The sequence below is a fragment of the Ailuropoda melanoleuca genome, chromosome 9 (genome assembly GCF_002007445.2).
Source record: "Ailuropoda melanoleuca isolate Jingjing chromosome 9, ASM200744v2, whole genome shotgun sequence".
NCBI classification, from domain to species: domain Eukaryota; kingdom Metazoa; phylum Chordata; class Mammalia; order Carnivora; family Ursidae; genus Ailuropoda; species Ailuropoda melanoleuca.
In genome coordinates, this window is record NC_048226.1 from 83,558,479 (window position 1) to 83,576,267 (window position 17,789).

General features: G+C 43.5%; 1 protein-coding gene and 1 long non-coding RNA gene across 2 annotated transcripts in view; one reads left to right on the plus strand and one right to left on the minus strand.

Annotated features, from left to right (window-relative positions):
• The window catches only part of SAMD12 (sterile alpha motif domain containing 12), a 376,744-nt gene extending 363,541 nt beyond the window's left edge, over positions 1-13,203 (minus strand). Inside the window, exon 1 of the mRNA XM_019803197.2 lies at positions 13,074-13,203. Coding sequence (XP_019658756.1) covers positions 13,074-13,086 — 13 coding nt within the window. The 5' untranslated portion in view covers positions 13,087-13,203. The remainder of the gene's footprint in view (positions 1-13,073) is intronic.
• A 278-nt stretch (positions 13,204-13,481) lies between these two features.
• LOC117803806 overlaps positions 13,482-17,789 on the plus strand; it is an 88,372-nt gene continuing 84,064 nt past the window's right edge. Inside the window, exon 1 of the long non-coding RNA XR_004627891.1 lies at positions 13,482-13,543. This is a non-coding gene — a long non-coding RNA (uncharacterized LOC117803806). The remainder of the gene's footprint in view (positions 13,544-17,789) is intronic.

Here is a 17,789-nt window from a genome sequence, read left to right on the forward strand (position 1 = left end):
GCAAACACACGGGTGCCAAAAGCTACCAGCTATTGAGTTTCAATTAAGAAACTCTGGCCAGGCAAAGCGGGTCAGAGGGAGGCAGGAGTTTCATGGGGTTGTACAGAGGCACTTAGCAAGCAATAGAACCGAGCATCAGCCAGAAAATCACTCTCCATTACCATTAGAATCAGGGACAATGGCATCAGCACCCTGGAAACCTAAATCTTAAAGCTTTAAAAGCAGGAAGGGGGCAGGAGATAGATGGAAATAGGGAGCATGTTCTTATCTGGGCAAAATTGTGAAACTGGCCGAGTTTATTTTCAGTACCTTTTTCACTTTTCCTGACATTACCCGTACTGTTTTCCTGAAACCCCAAACCTAAGTTGTAGGCTCAGAGTGACCTCAGGGGCACCTCCTGGCTGGCCTGCACACCCAACCCCTGCTCCACAGACAAACGCCCACCAAGGCCTAAACTTTCCAGAAAATGACTCCTGTTCTGAAAATTATACCCTCCTCTGCCAAGTCCTATTCCATACATGTCTGACCTGGAATTATTACAAACTAAAGTCACCAGAAAACGGCAATGACCCATAGGTTCTTAAAGGTCATCCTTTAATGGCCTCATTTTTAAAGAGAATTCTAAGGATAATATCTTAATCCAGTATTCCTCCAAGTTTCCTAACTAGGAAAATGGACAGACATCTTGTTTTTATCAAATTCCAGCTCCACCACTTACCATCTGAGTGACCATGGGCAAGTTACTTAACCTCTCTGTGCCCCTTTCATTATTTATAAATAGAGAGGACACTGGTACCTACCACATAAGACTGATGTGAAGGTGAGTTAATATAGGATAAGCAGTTAGGATAGTGCCTAGCATATACAATAGGTGTTAGTATTTCTTGATATTTCGATATTTTAGTTATAACCCTCACTTGCCCCAGGCACCACCCATCCCTTCCAGAAAAAATAATACCTTCCCCAAGAAGTAATACATCTAAACTCTTGATGCTCCTTGCTCTACCAGTTTTCCTTTCTTTGTAGCTTCAAATTCTCTCTCTCCACTGGGTCAGTTTGCACACATCATCTACAAACTCAAATATCCCTAGCTTTAAAAAAACAAAAAAGAAAAGAAAAAAGTTTCCTTTGAATTTGTTTCCCATCTAAGTCAAGGCCTCCATCTTCCTCCTTATGTCTTCTATGTTGACAACTCCTTTCATCTCGATCGCTCTCTTGATAGAACTATTTTTCCCTTCACTCCACTTCGATAATTTGCATCAAGAATAGTGCCCTCATCACCCATTAAATCCTTGAATCATTATAATATGGATTTGCTTCCCCATTTCATTCGAATAGCTTTTACGACTTGCCAAACCCATGGATACTTTCCAGCGGACGCCGTGCTGGCAGTCTTTGACCATCGGGTGATGCTGGCACAGTCCATTCTGACACAGTTTCCTACTACCACTGGCTGCTTCTTCCTGTCTCCTTCAGCCTCCTCGTCCTAGCCCTTCAACACTGTAATTGCCTGGCAGACACACTCTTCTCATACAGGGAGATCTCCATCTCTCACCCATCTATCCTCTTGCCGTAGATATGTGCACAGAAGGATGGGAGAAGGACACCACATGAACCCATGGGAGAAAGGCATCTGAGGTGGAAGAAGAACATAATGATGGGGGAGGATTCAAGATGCACAACAGGCCAGCAGACAGCTGAACCCTGGGCTCCAGGGACTAACAGGGCAGATTCCTACGGGAAAAGGGGAAATCGGCCTGGAGCAGGAAGGCCATAGCAGTCTGGGAAGGGCTCTGGCTGCTAAGGAGTTTGGACTTTATTTTATTGCAGTGGTGAAGAGTCGGGCGCAATTATGTGTCTGCCACACCCTAGTAGGAAACAATCCCAAACCCTATCTTCCTTTCCCCCTGTTAAATATTTCTCACATCTCTTCCTTTTCTCATATTACTTCAGCTTGTTTCTTCAATTTCTCCAGGTGATGACCAAGCTTTCTGCAGCAGTTCATTCACTCTTTTCTCTAAAACTATGATGACGTCTCCTGGGTGGTCCAGGACAGCGGCTGGGCCATTGCTGTGGGTGTGGCACCTCCCCCGATTAAGAGCACAGAGCCCCACACAGCCTACCCTGCCCACGTCTGCACCCCTTCTACTGGGATACCTTCAAAATACGGATCTTGAATTTCTGACCTGACTTTAAGTCTCACGATGGGAAGGTTCACAGCCTTAGATTCTTTAATATTGCCCAGTGCCAGTCATAGTGCCGAGCCTATCACAGGAGCACAGCGAATACTTACTGTCCAAATTAAGTAGAAATTTATACTAATTTGCATGCAAGTGAACTTGGAAGGCAGCATGGGAAAACAGCAACAATAAAAACCTCAAGACCTGGGGCTCCTTACAAGGAAAGAAGCAAAACTGTGCAGAGCAATAAAGATAAACACCTTATTACTGATTCTAACCCAAAACCCGAGTTTTCCCTATTGTAGAGCCCAAATAAGCAAAGATATCTTTTACTACAATGTTGTTTTTCTTAAATTACCAACATTTCATGAGAGAGATAGTAAACTAGAACCAACCTGCTGAACTAGAACAAAACCAGAAAGCAACATAGTACAGTGAGAAAGGACTCTGGAATATGGCAAATTTGGCAACAAAGCCTGGTTCTACCACAAGTTAGCATGTGGCCTGGGGGAAATCACTTACCTTCTCTGGACCTAAATTCCCTCAACTATTGGATGGGAAAACCACCCATCCCACTGCCTTATGAAAACCAATGTTTAGAATGGACACCAAGAACCTGGCTCTGAGTAGGCACAAAATAACATTAGTTATCTTGTTTTCTCAATAATTGTGTGCCTTCATTGTGTCAGACACAGCTGTAGGCACTGAAGACATATCAGAAAAAAATCAAATGCGTGTTCTCATAGGGCTCATATTACCCATCCCTAGCCTCTGTGAGAACAGAACAGAAGCCCCAGTCTTTTTCCTAGTGAAAGATACACATAATGTCCATACACAAATTGTACCTACAGTTGTAAAGGGATGAATAATCTAAGATCCTAAGAGGAAATCAAGAACCCTGCCCTTCCATCAGTGTCTTCCAAATGTGTTTAGTAAGAATGACTCAGGGCACATGTTAGACTCAGGGCCCCACGTCTGTTTTACCAAAACAACAACAATACACCAAGGGAGGGGATTAGGAATGTGGGTGTCATGAAGTGTCCCAGGAAAATTTCATCATTAAAGAAAGACCTAAAAAAAGGTCAAGGTCCAGCATACCTGCTTTTGGTAAGCTTACCCAGCCATATATTAGGACGGTTAAACTCAACTATTAGGAAGTGCTTGATAAATATTTGTGAATGTAGAAAATATTCTAAGCTACTGAAGTAAATACTGTACCTACACAAACTTCCTCGATGACTCCACACAAACTGTCAATCCCAGTTTATCCACACAGAAGTATTTATTAAGGACCCCGACATAAAAAAGCTAACTTTTCTCAGAAAAGAGAAAGAGAAAGAGAAAGCAAGAGCTCAGGCATCACAAGGCCCTGACACATATCTACTGACTCAGCCAAGGCCAAGAGCTGGGCTGCCCTACCTCCACTTCTTGGTGACTGGGTGCTCTCTCCTACACCTATAAATAACTGGTCATCAAGGGGTCAATACAGACTTGAGACAAAAATCAAGTGCGAAGTCCATCTACTGAGGTTGGGTTAATAACATTTTTACCTCCATGTAATGCACACGCCTACAGGGATTCTGTAACAATCCCAGATTCAAGTATTCTACACCACAGTTACACGGATCAGTGGAAAAATCCTAGTGGAAATCCTAGTGCGTTAGCATCCAAATTACCTCCAAAACTGTGCTTGGAAACAATTCTGCCATCAGGACTTATACCCAGTTTGAGGCCAGGTAAAATGGGGTCTTTGCAAGTGAAACAAGCATTGCTCCCACTACAGAAAGGAACAGCTGATGAAAGACCCAATTCTAAATCAGAATGACACACAGCTGCAAAATCAGCCCCTGGCCCCTGCCATCCTCAAAATTTAAATCATACTAGAAACAGTCAACTAACCTATGATTTCACAAAATAGAGCTCATGACCCCCCTGGGCAAATGGCCAACTCCTTTCAGGGACAAGTAAGTTTGTTCCCCACTTGAGTTCAGCTCCTCTTCTGTGGACTCAAACATGGTCTTCCCTTTCCTGTCCTCAGGCTCTCGCCTATCTTTCTCCAAGGTAGGCCTTTCCTCATCTGGGTTTTTTTCCTTATTTGACAACAATGACTCAAAATCCAGGGCTTGACAAAAGTCCCTTTTATAGTAAGTAACTTAAGAATTTGTTAACAGCTTTCTCTTGGATGCAAACCAGTGCCATTTCTAGGCTATATCCATGCTTGAGATCTGGACCAGTGTTGAAACCAAGGGGGTATATTTGCCATAGCCATACTATACTCTACTCTTGTATAATGCAGCACAGAGTCCATCTCTAGAAAGCTACTCCCTCCTCATCCTATCCAAATGCCTAAACTCTACGCCTTAATGTAATTCCCTCATTTTTGTGAGATCCTCATTATCAATGATTTGTCAATACAGAGAAAATCCAAACTGAGGGAAATTTGGCACCGTATTACATGGAGGCATAGTAACTCTAAAGTACAGTTTGGCAGTTTCTTATAAAGTTAAAACACATTTACTATAGGACTCAAAAACTTCATTCCTACCTCTCTATACAAGAGAAACTCATGTTCACACAAAAACTATTTATAGTAGTTATTCACATTTACCAAAAACAGGAATCAACACAAATGTACTTCAGCTGGTGAATGGATAAACAGTGGTATGTCAATTCAGTGGATACTACTCAATAACGAAAAGGACTGAGTGGGTACATACAACAACATGGGTGAACCCCAAGTGTATTACACTAAGTGAAAGAAGCCACACTTGAATGGTAACATAGTATATCATTCATATGACACTCTGAAAAAGGCAGGAGTGCAAGGACCAAACTCAGTAGTGGTTGTCAGGCTGTGGGTGAAGGGTAACTACAAAGAGACACAAGGAAAAATTTCGGGGTGTAGGTATTAAATTTGAGGGTAGTGGTGATTATAAGACTGAATATATTATATTTGTCAAAACTCAAAGAACTACAGAAGGTGCATTTTATGGTATGTAAATGACCTAAATAGCTCAAATTTTAAATTTCTTAACCTACTAATATAGAACAAAGAGAACAAAGGAAATAGGGACTCAAGTTTCAAAACCATGAAATAGTTTAAATATTTTATCTCAGGAGAAACTGAAGGTTTTTTAACCTATTTAACCAATTTAGATTATGACTGTAAATGTGTGTTAATTCTTAGATAAAAAGAATCTTTTTGTTATGTAACTTCTACAAGATTTATATCAGGACAAAACATTTTTCATTTTACATTTGACTCTTTATAGCCTATTTATATAGAGCTCCCCTTCCCCCCCCAAAAAAATACATTAGGGCATCAATTTTCACCAAAGACTTCTTAATCCTTAGATGATCCTAATGTTGATCTTGGGTGCCTATCAAGCCACCATCTTAGGTTGACTATGATCTTCTTTAATGGTTATCTGGCCTAACTCAGCCATATCTTCTCTGGAAAACTAATGGAATTATACAGCTCTGACCTAATGTCAATTTCATAGAGTGCCTGAAATTTCTCTTCTTTTGCAAGATCTGAAATTTTGCTTTGCAATCAATTTACATACTGTATGGCTGGGGAATTACTAGACCATTAGAGAGCCCCGTCAATAAAATAGCAGGTATTAAGTAGCAAGTAAATTTTGGGTGGGTTGGGGGGGTGATCATTTAAGTGATGAGCCTTTAGTGAATATACCCCTGTTACAACTTTTACTTCCCTCTTCTGCCTCATAACTGCAGGGAATCAGATAATCAAATAATACATGAAAAGTGAAGATGCCTCATATTTTACCAACCACATTTCCTTGTTTTACCCCAACTCTAAGAACCTACATTCCTTCCCTGAGCACCTACTACTACACCAGACACTACATCAAGAGGCCATAAAAATGGCTCAGATGCTTTCTTAGGTATGGCAGGAAGGAGATGTCATTGCCATCAGGTTGCCTAACATTTACTAAGTGTTTATCGAGCAACTACCAGAATTGGCCCTCTAATTTAATGCTATGTGCCTATGAGGTCACTACTATTAATATTCTCATTTGCTAAATAAGTAAAGAAGTGTCAGAGCTGTTCAGTGAGTTACCCAGGCCCACACAGCAGGTCCTCGGCAGAGCTGGGGTTCACACCCGGTCTAGCTGCAGAGCTGATACACTGAAGGACAGCTACAGCCCTCACAGTGAGACACAAATAGGCCTGAGCCCGTCCTGGTCCTAACTCTCCAGGTGAACTATAGCTGCGGTTTCACACCCCGTGATCAGTCCACAAACATCTGTCAAATCACTGAAGACTCGGGAGTTTCCGAGTGGACAGAATACCACCAAACACAGCAGCCAGGGCAGCCGAGGAGCAAAGAGCTGAACTTGGCAGCTGGCTCCTCCCAGCCTCAGTGCCCTTGGAAAAAGTCTGAAGGCAGTGAGGCGGCCGCCCCTGTCACCCAACAGCTGCCGCCCCTTCGTGCTCTTCACTCGGGGAGGCAAGCTGTGCCTGCAGCTTCTTGCACCCACACTTTAGAAAAACCAGACTAAATATAGCCAAGTTTGCTCTCATGAGCCAGCTCAGAGCTGGTAGTGCTGCTAGATTCCACTTCAGAAAATTGGGGAGAAATCAGCTTGATTTACAAGAGAGCAACTTTCGTTGCTTGCTCCTGTGGTTTCAAAAGGACTGTATGCAAGATCCAACTGGGCTGTGGGGAGTGCTGAAGGTTTGGCCAAGCAGATAATAGAGCCCACAGGAAAAGGAATGTACCAGACATGACTTAGTAGCATCCTCATTCACTTTCTGCCCATAAAGGGCTAAACAACCACACCACCAGGACTTTGGGGGGAAAATCCATTAGGTAAAACATACTCTATACTACACCACGGTTTTATGCCCTTACCACCATCCCCCACCCATCAATATCCTGTTCCAAAGCTCATGTGAATGCTACTCCCTTGGTTAGCCTATCCCATCCAGCTCAGAACTAAATGCTCCATTTGTTCTCAGACCTCCCACGTTATGTTGCTTGTACTTTTACTTAGCACTTATATCATTCCATCTAATCTGCCTCTTGGTCTCCTTCAGCAAAGTGATGATGGGGAGGTACAGAACGGGCTAAGCTCCCTTCCTTATTAGACTCCACCACCAAATCTAGTAGAGTTCCCTGCACACAGGCTGTGCTCTATTGCCTATGAACAGAAAATGCAAAACTTGTATGCACGCCAATAAAAGAGTTTGCAATTCCCTGCCCTTCTCCTAATTAAATGCACAACATGTGACACTCCCTGGAGTTCAAGCAGCAGCTTCAAATCCCGGGCTGCCCCTCCTGTAGGTCATCACAGCACCTACCGTGACTCAGCATACCAGAACACAGTTACAGCTGCAAAGTTCTACGCAATCTCCCCTTAGGAGCACCAGCCCTTGTTTCTTCTGGCTTAAGAGTACATACAGCAAGACAGAAGAAAGAAAGGGCTGGGCCAGGCAATACAAGAGGAGGATTAAACTGAAGCCCTGTCTGAACTGGCTGAGAGGTCCCTAAGAAGTGATGCGAGTGGCAGGAATGACTGCCCCAGCAAGCATGGAGGCAGGATTTGAGGCCCTGCTTCTCACACTGGACAGGGATTTTCGATGATGGGTTTCTAGTCACCGCACTCCGGTCTTAAAGTGATTCACAGAAGCTGCCGGTATAGGAAACTCAAATCCTATGTGCTAGAGAACAAAATTAAGTTTAGGGGGTCAAAGTGGGGGAAAAAAAGACCTCTTGGGAGATAATGCTAAGTGAAATAAGTCAAGCAGAGAAAGACAATTATCATATGATTTCTCTCATCTATGGAACATAAGAACTAGGATGATCGGTAGGGGAAGAAAGGGATAAAGAAAAGGGGGGTAATCAGAAGGGGGAATGAAACATGAGAGACTGTGGACTATGAGAAACAAACTGAAGACTTCAGAGGGGAGGGGGTGGGGGAATGGGATAGACTGGTGATGGGTAGTAAGGAGGGCACGTATTGCATGGTGCACTGGGTGTTATGCGCAACTAATGAAGCATCGAACTTTACATCGGAATCCGGGGATGTACTGTATGGTGATTAACATAATAATAAAAAAAATCATTAAAAAAAAAAAAGACCTCTTGGTGATAAGTGAAGTGAAAGAGCAGGGGGCAGCAGCTAGTTAAACAATAACATGATGCACAGACAAGATCGTGTTAGGGCAAGTGGTCTACACTCCCACTGCTTCTATGGCTCCTACTCTATAGGTGAACATAAGTGGGAGTTCTCTCAGGGGTCTAAGGGGCTACTGGAAGAATCAGAAGCATCCATAATCTACCCATGAATTGTCTTGTCATTCATTCAACAAGCTTCATGAAGGGTCTACCACAGGCCTGGCCTAAGACACAGTGGCTACCCGCACATAGCACCACCAAGTAGAAGAGGCGATTACACACGATGTTCTCAAGAAGGAGATGTAATTAGAAGAATGTCGGTGGGCTAGCTCTGAGAGCCCTCCTTGCTTCAGGCTTCATATGAGGGGAAATCCGTGAGGACACTTCCAGTCTCTCTCCATTCTCTCAGGGGTAATTAAATTCAGAAGAGGCAACAACTACTGACACGCAAGTCTCGGAAAGGGAGCAAGGCACAAGTGTCTCCGGCCTCTCTCCTTCCCTTGGAGTCTCACCTGCCTGCTGCAGGAGCCCATGTTCTCCCTGATCCCCAGGCTGTTAGAGAGGCAGCAACTCCCAGCAGGGGCAAGTGCTAGGCTTGGGTGCAATATCAGCAAGTCTACCTTACCATCCAACCCAAAGCCAAACAAACAAAAACAAAAACCCATGGAGTCTTGTAATAAAGAGGACACTTTTATCTCCCATCATGAGTCTCTGTGACTCAGTTCTGAATTCAAGTGGAGTAGAGAGCCTTCACTGACAACTCCTTCCCTTTGCTATGCATCATTTGCCTTTTCCCCCAGTTGCTATTATGTATCCTTACAATATCTTGGTGATGGGCAGTTTTTTTTCTCTTTTACAGGAGAAAAACCATAAAACCTGAGCCTTGAATGACTTTGAGGCCATTTGATAGTCAATGTGTTCATTTAGGATGGAAAGTTCAGATTCGTTAACACAAATATGTAATAGAGCACACTGCCTTCCATTTGAAATCTTCGGGGAGGGGGAGTGCTGAATGTTGGAAATCATTTTTATGCCACATAAGAGAGACTGGCTATTAGATCTGGAATAAAATCACTTTGCACAAATGTTTCTCCACTCCACTTTGCTTATGCAGCTCTAAGGATGAAGAAGGGAAGGAAATGGGAACAAGGAGTAGGAATACCCTTCTCTTGCTTCAGGGCATTTATACTCCATTCATGAAACAATTACTTCAGTCCTTTAAGTGCCAAGCACCAATCTTGTAATACAGAGATGAATACAACTGTCCCTGATGAGTCCACTTTTTTTTTTCCTCTTCCTCTGTAATGATGCAATCCATTTCTGTTAAATATCACCTCATGGGCACAATCATCTACACAGTCTGTCCATGGAGAATGGATTACTTTGTGGTTTCTGCATGCTACCTCCTCTCTAGTGGCCCTAATTTTTCCAGCTATTTGGGGTAATTTAGTAAAATACAATGTTTTTAAAAGACAATGGATGTAAACGTAATCCCAACCTGAATGCAGACCATGTGCTCTATGGCTAAAAAGCATAACTCTAAGTGCCCAGCTGCCCATCAATGTGAGGCATGGGTCTCCACTATGCTAGGGAATAGAAGCAAGATACTGTAATTAAATTCAGAGAAGAAAACATAACCCAGGCTAGCCATAAAACAAAGTGCCCCTCTTTCTCATCTTAAACTCAAGGCTACAGGCTCAGCAACATGAATGAGCTCCCTATTTGTTCTTAACACTTTTACTACTCTTAACACTTCACACTTAACAGGAGGTCAAGCTTACTTAAACAGGTTAAACATGATTTAAAAAAAAAAAAACCTTCTAATTTGCTAATTAGGCTTTTATGAATAATTGAAAATTCAGGATACAAAACATGCCAAATGGTAAAGTTTTTTTTTTTTCTTTAACTTTTGTTAAGAAGGATGGGAGTACAAAAACATTGACTGAGGATCTATGTTCTAAGCACCGCCCATAAGCCCTCTCCTTTATTACATCCTCCCAACTTTCCTGGGAAGTAAACAGTAGTGTGCCCTTTTCCCCAGATGTAGAAACTAAAGTTCAGACGAGATTGGGCACGTTCAGGGCAGTATGGCCGTAGACTGAAACTAAAGTTCAGATGTTAAGTAACACGTACCCAATTTCCTATTCCAGGCCAAATTCCTTCTCCGAATCAGTGTTTCTTAATGAACTTAGGGACACTGGCTGTTACTTGGTTTTGGGTTGTGAACTTTGTGTGGGATGGCCATGCACTGAGGGACATACAGCGTCCCTGGCCCATGGACAAAAAAATACCAGTAGCAGCCCCAATATATTCTAATCACACACGTGGAGGACTGTTACCCCTGGGATGAGGACCACTGCTCTAAAAGATTCTTTGAGCATCAGGACAAAAGACTGAAGAGAGGGGCACTCCTTTAAAAATCTCCCCTACCTTCAAATCTCTCAGAAGTCCCTTATTTTATGGCACGTGGGCTCCTAAGAAAGCCCCATGCACTCTTACAGAGTCAATTACAAAAGTGCGCATGAATTTATTTCCCATACATTCCGTAAGCATTTACTGAGAACCTACTATGGGTCAGGTACTGTGCTATGGGGTGGGAATATAAAGTCAAAAACTACAAGGTCCCAACCCTGAAGGGGTTACAATCTTATAGTGTAGTGAGAGATTAAGTACGGAAACATTAAAATAGGTGTAAGCACAAGTACAGGGAAGCTTGGTGCAGAAGGCACCTCCCACAGACCAGGGCAGAGAGCAGGGAAGGCAGAGGAACAAAGGATTGAGACAGATTCCCAGAGGAAGTGAAGATTTCCCTGAGCCTTTTGAAAGATCAGGTGAGAGTAGCCAAGAAGCACCCTAGGCTGAGCAAACTGCCTTTGCAAAAACAGAGCTAGGGAATCCTCTTTGCAGGCAAAGTTCAAAGGACTTCCTTCAGTCCTCAAGTTGAGACCTCATTGTGATTCAAACTCAGGATCTCCTGCTTACTGGACAAGTACTTGAACCAAAAAACCTCTAGAAAATAAGCCCCTGCAGTCTACGTGTACTTCATTCCAAAGCTCTTGTTTTTGTAAGGTCTGCCTTTGCTGGTATAATAACCCATCAGACAAGAAATATAACTAATTTTATACTTCTTACAGTGAACAGGAAATTGTTTTCAAATACACTGCGGACTGGCAAGCCAGTGGGAGTGTCCCTCACTTGGGAACACAGAAAAGTGCAAAGAAAAAGAGGATAATCAGGTCATCTGAGGGGTGAGGCAGAAGGGGTGCCAGCAGGTCAACCTAACCTTGGCCTGAAGCTCAGGATGAGCTTTATCTTTCTGCGTTCGTCTGAAGTCTTGTTTCACTTACCATCAACTGTAACGATGTAGAAAGCCAGATTCTCACCTTATTATTACATTTGCACAATAGAGAAAACTTAGAAACATCTTTGGCTATTTTTTTTCAAAGCCATGTATGTTATAAATGTAATATAAAAACCAAAGATGTGAATATAACATAGAAAACTAAAAGTAGCCAGATGGGGCGCTCTGAACCTCAGCCCAAAGGGAGTAGTTTTTTGAATTAAGGTACTGAGCAGAAGAACTGGGTTGTTGCTACTTCAGATGGTTAAGTAATTATAATGAAGTCAGTAGTTCAGTTGCTCTCTCCTGGGGCAGGGAGGGGAGAGGGAAGCAAGCCCTGTGGTTCCCTCTTGCCTCCAGCCTACAAGGAACAGGCTCATTTCCCCTTGGCAAGGAGCCAGATGCACTGGCAGGCATGCCCTCTTTTTCCTACCCCAGTTCCCCTCTTACTGGAGCCATGCTCAGGAGCCATAACTCTGCGGGGAACTGAAGGCTCTCCTTCAGTCCCATGATTATTGCATTTTATCATTCAGGCACAGTTTGACCTCTAATCTGACACCACAAACACATCTGGTCCACATATTTTCCCCTATAAACTACCCTCCAGAAAAAAAAAAAGTCTGTGTTCCAAGGGAAGAGAATCTGAAACGAAAACTCGGGATCCCTCACAAAACTCCTGCCCCTGCTTTCAAACAGGAGGTTCAGAGGAAACAGTATTGTAGAGCCAAAACTGCAAAGCCAGAGGCCAAAATTATACTAGAAAAGAGGAAGGTGGTCTTCGAAGAAAAGGATTCACCCACGTGGAAGAGACTGGTTGTTCTTTTTTATTCCTGGCTGATTCCATTTCTTTTCTGTAAACTTTGCTAACCCCGGGTTGGTCATATAAACAGAGACAGGTGTAGGGATACCTCCACCTCCTGAGTACATCTGCTGCCACTGCTGCTGGGTGCGCACGATAGGGGCCCTGGACCCAATCGAAGACCATGCTTCCCGATGACGCACCTGGCCAGGGTCCCTTCCCACGTGTGGGGGGCAACGAGCATCCCCAGCCCCGTGGCCACCCAGCCCGCCCCGGTGAAAGGGGACAGCGAAAGGGGCACCTCGGGGCTGAGATCTCATGCCGGTCTCTCCGGCTTTCCCCCCATTTCCAGCACACCGTGTCGCATTAGGGGTACTCTTCGCCTCCAACCCCAAAGTCCTGCGCACCTACATGTCTTTCCAAAGCAACTGAAGAAAGCTCCTACTGGCCTTCCATGGCTCAGGTGAGTGCCAAAAGGTGTAGGAGGAAAGGGCCCGCTCGCCACCACCCTCTTTCCTCTCCTCCCCACGTTCCCCAAGATTCATCAGGGATGTGTGTATTGGGGTGCGCGGGTTAAGAGGGAGCTTAAAATGCCCAAGCGTCCCTTACCTTCCACAGCCATTCTCTCAGAGCTTCCCTAACGCATGCATAATTTTCTCGGCCGAGATACTCCTCCTGCCCCGCGCGCTCCCCCCTCCTCGCGCTTTCGCCTAAATATTCTGCGCTCATCTGCTCTAGGACCAACCTGCCGCGGTCACGCAAAGCGAGGCTGCCGGCTCCGGCTCCGCGCAGGGGAGCCTGGGAAGTGTAGTTCAATTACTTCTCTCCGACCGGAGAGGGCACCCCGAATCCTCCTCGGGGGACGGCCCCGCCTCCACACTCGGACCGCAGCTCTGGTTGCAGCTGGACCAGGCAGAATAATCTCTCCGGGGGGGGGGGGGGGGGGAGTGTCTTGTGGGCGGAGCCGGCGACCCCTTGCCGTGGCCGGGACTACATTTCCCAAGATGCTCTGCGCCTGGGTTTCGTTCGGCGCTGAGTAGCGACCCGGGATTGAGCTTTTAGCTGACAATTGGAAGTGGGTAAGCACCTGGCAGGGGTCAGGCGGAGGGCTAGAGGCGGCGGGGTCTGTGGTGGGATCTTCTGGCCTTGTTCGCCGGCCTGTTTGGCTAACCATTTAGTGAGGAGAGCAGAGCCACCAGCTGGGCCAGAAAACCGCTGTACAGGGAGCCCTTGAAAGTTGTTCCTCTGCGCCCTGGGATACTCGGGGTTCTGGAGAAGCCCGCTGGGTGATACAGCTGGTCATCTGATCCTCCAGGTGGTGCAGGTGGATAAACACTTAACATGAGATGGGGGATGGCTTAAAAATCGCGAACAGGCATCATCCTTAAGGGGTTATTAGGAACCAAATCTAGGAACCAGGAACCCACCTGAGGATGTCTGATGATGGAAGGCTGTCTTGCTTCCCAACTAGGAGGCTTTCAGCCTGTTTGGCTGGAAGCCTATTAGCGGTCTGTGATAGGGCCTAAGAATTCGTGTTCTTTCAACTTCTGACCCTGTGTCCTGACTCCGGGCATTGGGGGTGCTGTAAGCAGATGGGAGAAAGAATCACGTGGAGGGCGATAGAATTCCAGAGCTGGTAAATACTGATAAAAATGAAGTTCCCAAACCTATTATTTTTTTCCCTTGCACGTGGAAATGCAGATATAGTTATGGCTAGTAGAGAGGTAAGGGAATGGTCTTGGGGAAAAAATTTGACTCAGGACTGTAGTAAGTCTTTTAAAGGCCTTCAGCTTGGAAATTTGAATGGTGCCACTTCCAGTCAGCACCCAGCTCTTCTAACCCCCTTGCCTGTGTGTGTGTGTGTGTGTATGTATTTCTAAAACCTACTCTGGAAAATAAGGAAGTACAAAGATTCAGTTCTTCCCATAAAGATTTCTCAAATTTCTTTGTCTTGGTCATAAAATTTTTTTTTAAATTTTGTTTCTGATGTGTACATGCAGCACTGTTTTTCTGGTCACTAAGTATTGCCTAGTCCTACTATTAGGTAATATGGCTGTGTGTGGTACTTGTAAAAATACCTGTGTGTAACTATTAAATGCCATTGGTGATACTTTGTGTGTTCATAGACCTGCGTGCAAATCAAACCCAAGGCTTCCATCCTTGGTATGGTAGCCAGAGACCTGTTCAGTGAGACACAATGGGTATTTGCCATGGTTAAAATAATTTTTCCAACCTAATTCGTAACCACGCATTTCAAAATCTGGAAGGAACTGAAATCCGGGTGCTTTCTCTCCACTCTCGTGTCTTTCCTTAGATAGAACATTTGTAAAAGAAAGCTATGGGACCGGCAATATCGATGGTTCTCGACCTTGTCAGTGCACTAGCCTTTTACAAACACACATTCTTAAACCTCATCTTAATCTCACAGAATCTGGATTTCTGAGTGTTTGGATAGGGACACCTAAGTTTTAAAAACCCACAGGTGATTCTCATCTGCAATGATGATGAAAACCATTGGTCTGTTTTCAAACTTTTAAGGATCTGGGTGATACTAAAATATAAAAGTCACTGAAATCCATTTTTAATTTAAAAACATTATTTCAGCTCAAATCTTTAAGATCTTTCCCAGTTGATGTGCATTCTAGTTTGAGTTTCATTCTTAGTATAAGTAAATAAGATGTGAAGGAAATATTAGTTTAACCATAAGAAATAGCCAATATTGAATTTTCTTAAAACCTGGAAATAGAGCAGTATCACATAGCTTAACCTAATAAAGGATAAGCAGAAGTTAAGCTGGGGCTTTCAATTCTGGCTGATCACCTGGGGGGATAGGATGAAACAGTTCTCACTAGAATGGCCAAAAGGAAAAGACAGAAAATACCAACTCTTGGCAAGACTGTGGAGCAGTATGGACTCATGAATACTGCTGGTGTTGTGCAAATTGATTCAACCACACTTTGGAAGACCATTTGGCATATTAAGCTATGCTTATCCTGTGACCCAGCAGCTCCCTTGTAAGTGTATAGCAGGCAGATATGCATACACATCTCCAAAAGACATATACAGGAATGTTCATGGCTACATTATTTGTAAGATCTACAAACTGGAAGCAGCCCAAATGTTCATCAACAATAGATTAATGAATTGTGGTATAAACCAACCATCCCATATTGCAGGGGTTAGCAAACTATGGCCTATGGGCCAAAGATGGCCTACTGCCTCTCTCTGTCTTGTTCATGAACTAAATATGGTTTTTAGATGTTTAAATGGTTGGGGAAAAAAAAGAATATGTTATGACGTGAAAATTCTATAGCAGCACCTACATATTACCTTCAGTTTTGCCTTTTGGCCTGGAACACCTAAAATATTTCCTGTCTGTCCCTTACAGAAAAAAGTTTTACCAAATCCCACTATAAAGTAATGAAAATGACTAAATGAACAACTGCATACAACAATACAGATAAACCGTATACATTAGGTATCTATTGATGGTAACAAATCACCCCAAAATTGAGGCTTAAATGAACACCCATTTACTATCTCAACTTCTGTGGGACAGAGTTTTGGGCACAGCTTAGCTGGGATTTCTCCTTCATGGTCTTTTACAGGCTGCAGTCAAGGTGTTGGCAGTCATCCAAAGTTTCAACTTGGAAAAGATAAGCTTCAAAGTTCACGTGGTAGTTGGCAGAATTCACTTCCTCACTGGCTGTTGGACAGAGGGCCTCAGTTCTTTGCTGGCTATTGGCCAGACACCATCCTTAGAACTTTGCCACAAGAACCCCTCCAACATGGCACCCTGCTTCATCAAAGCACACAAGCTAAGAAGGCTAAATAGAGTTTGCTAGCAAGATGGAAGTCACAGCCTTTTGTTACCTAATCATAGAAGTGCCATCCCCTCAATGTTGTCATATTCTATTAGTTAGATGCAAGTTACTCAAGGGGAGGTCATGACTATCAGGAGGTTAGATCATTGTACTTCCTACCACAACACACAGGCAGAATGTTGAACAAAAAAGCCAGACAAAAAGAAGTACATATTGTGTGATTGCATTTATATAAAATTCAAAAACCAGGCAAGATAAATCTATGGCATTAGAAGTCAGGATAGGGGTCCCCCTAAGTGTATGCAGAGGGGAATATAAGAGCAAGGAGTGATTCGTAACTGGAAGGAAACCCCATGAGGGCATGTGGGATGCTCGGATGTTGTGATTCTTGAGCTGCATGCTGTTTGCACATATGTATATTGTTTGTGAAAATGTATTGAGCCATATGCATCTGATTGGTGGAAGCATGTGTGTGTGTGTGTGTGTGAGAGATACTCCAATAAAAATTTTTAAAAAGTAATGTATGCTTAGATTCAATTAAACATGATATATGACCCATTTATCAGCCACTCTTTGATTATCTATGCCTTCTCTTTGCCACAGTAAAGTGACAGTTGATAGTTGATTCCATTCCATTTAGCAAGTATGCTCTGTAGACCTACTAAGTGCCAAGCACTTATCTAGATGATTGTAATATATGGTAGGCTGAATTTCTAGAAATGACCCTCAAGATTCCCTACCAGAATCCCCTGAACCTGTGAATGTAATGAGTCATTCCTCCTGTGGCTGTATTATGTTAAAAGGCACGGTTGACCTTAAAAACGGAAGACTATCCAGGTGGGCCCAATATAATCAATCAAGAAATAATTTTGTCCTACTGGTAGTGAAAGGGGAGGGCAGAAGAGGAGTTCAAAGAGATTCTAGGCATGAAGAAGACTCAACACACAGGTTACTTCTTTGAAGAGAGAGGCATGTGAGTAGGGATACAGGTGGCCCCTGGTGGTCAGCCAGCAAGGAAAAGGGGGCCTCAGTCCTATAGCTATAAGGAACTGGATTCTACTAACAACTTGAATGAGCTTGGAAATGGATTCTTCCCCAGAGACTTCAGATAAGCGTTCAACCCACATGACACCTTGATTTAGGTCTTGTAAAACCTGAAGAGAGAACACAAGTAAGCCCACACATTCTTCTGAGCTACAGAACTGTGAGTTAGTAAATCAATATTGTTTTAAGCTGCTAAATTTGCTCATTTTCTATTTGTTAATTTGTTTAGTTTGTTATGCAGTGATAGAAACAAATATAGGATGTATTAGCCAAATAACAGACAACTATTCTGGACCTATGTTTGTGGGTGGGGACAGTTAAAAAATGATGATTTTTAATGCTAACAAAGTAGATCAGAATATCTGGAGATAGGACTCCCACCTCTAGCATTTTTTTTTCTCTTTTCAAGTTTTTCCAGTACTTCAAGAGATTTTAATCAGAAGTTTCTATTGAGCAA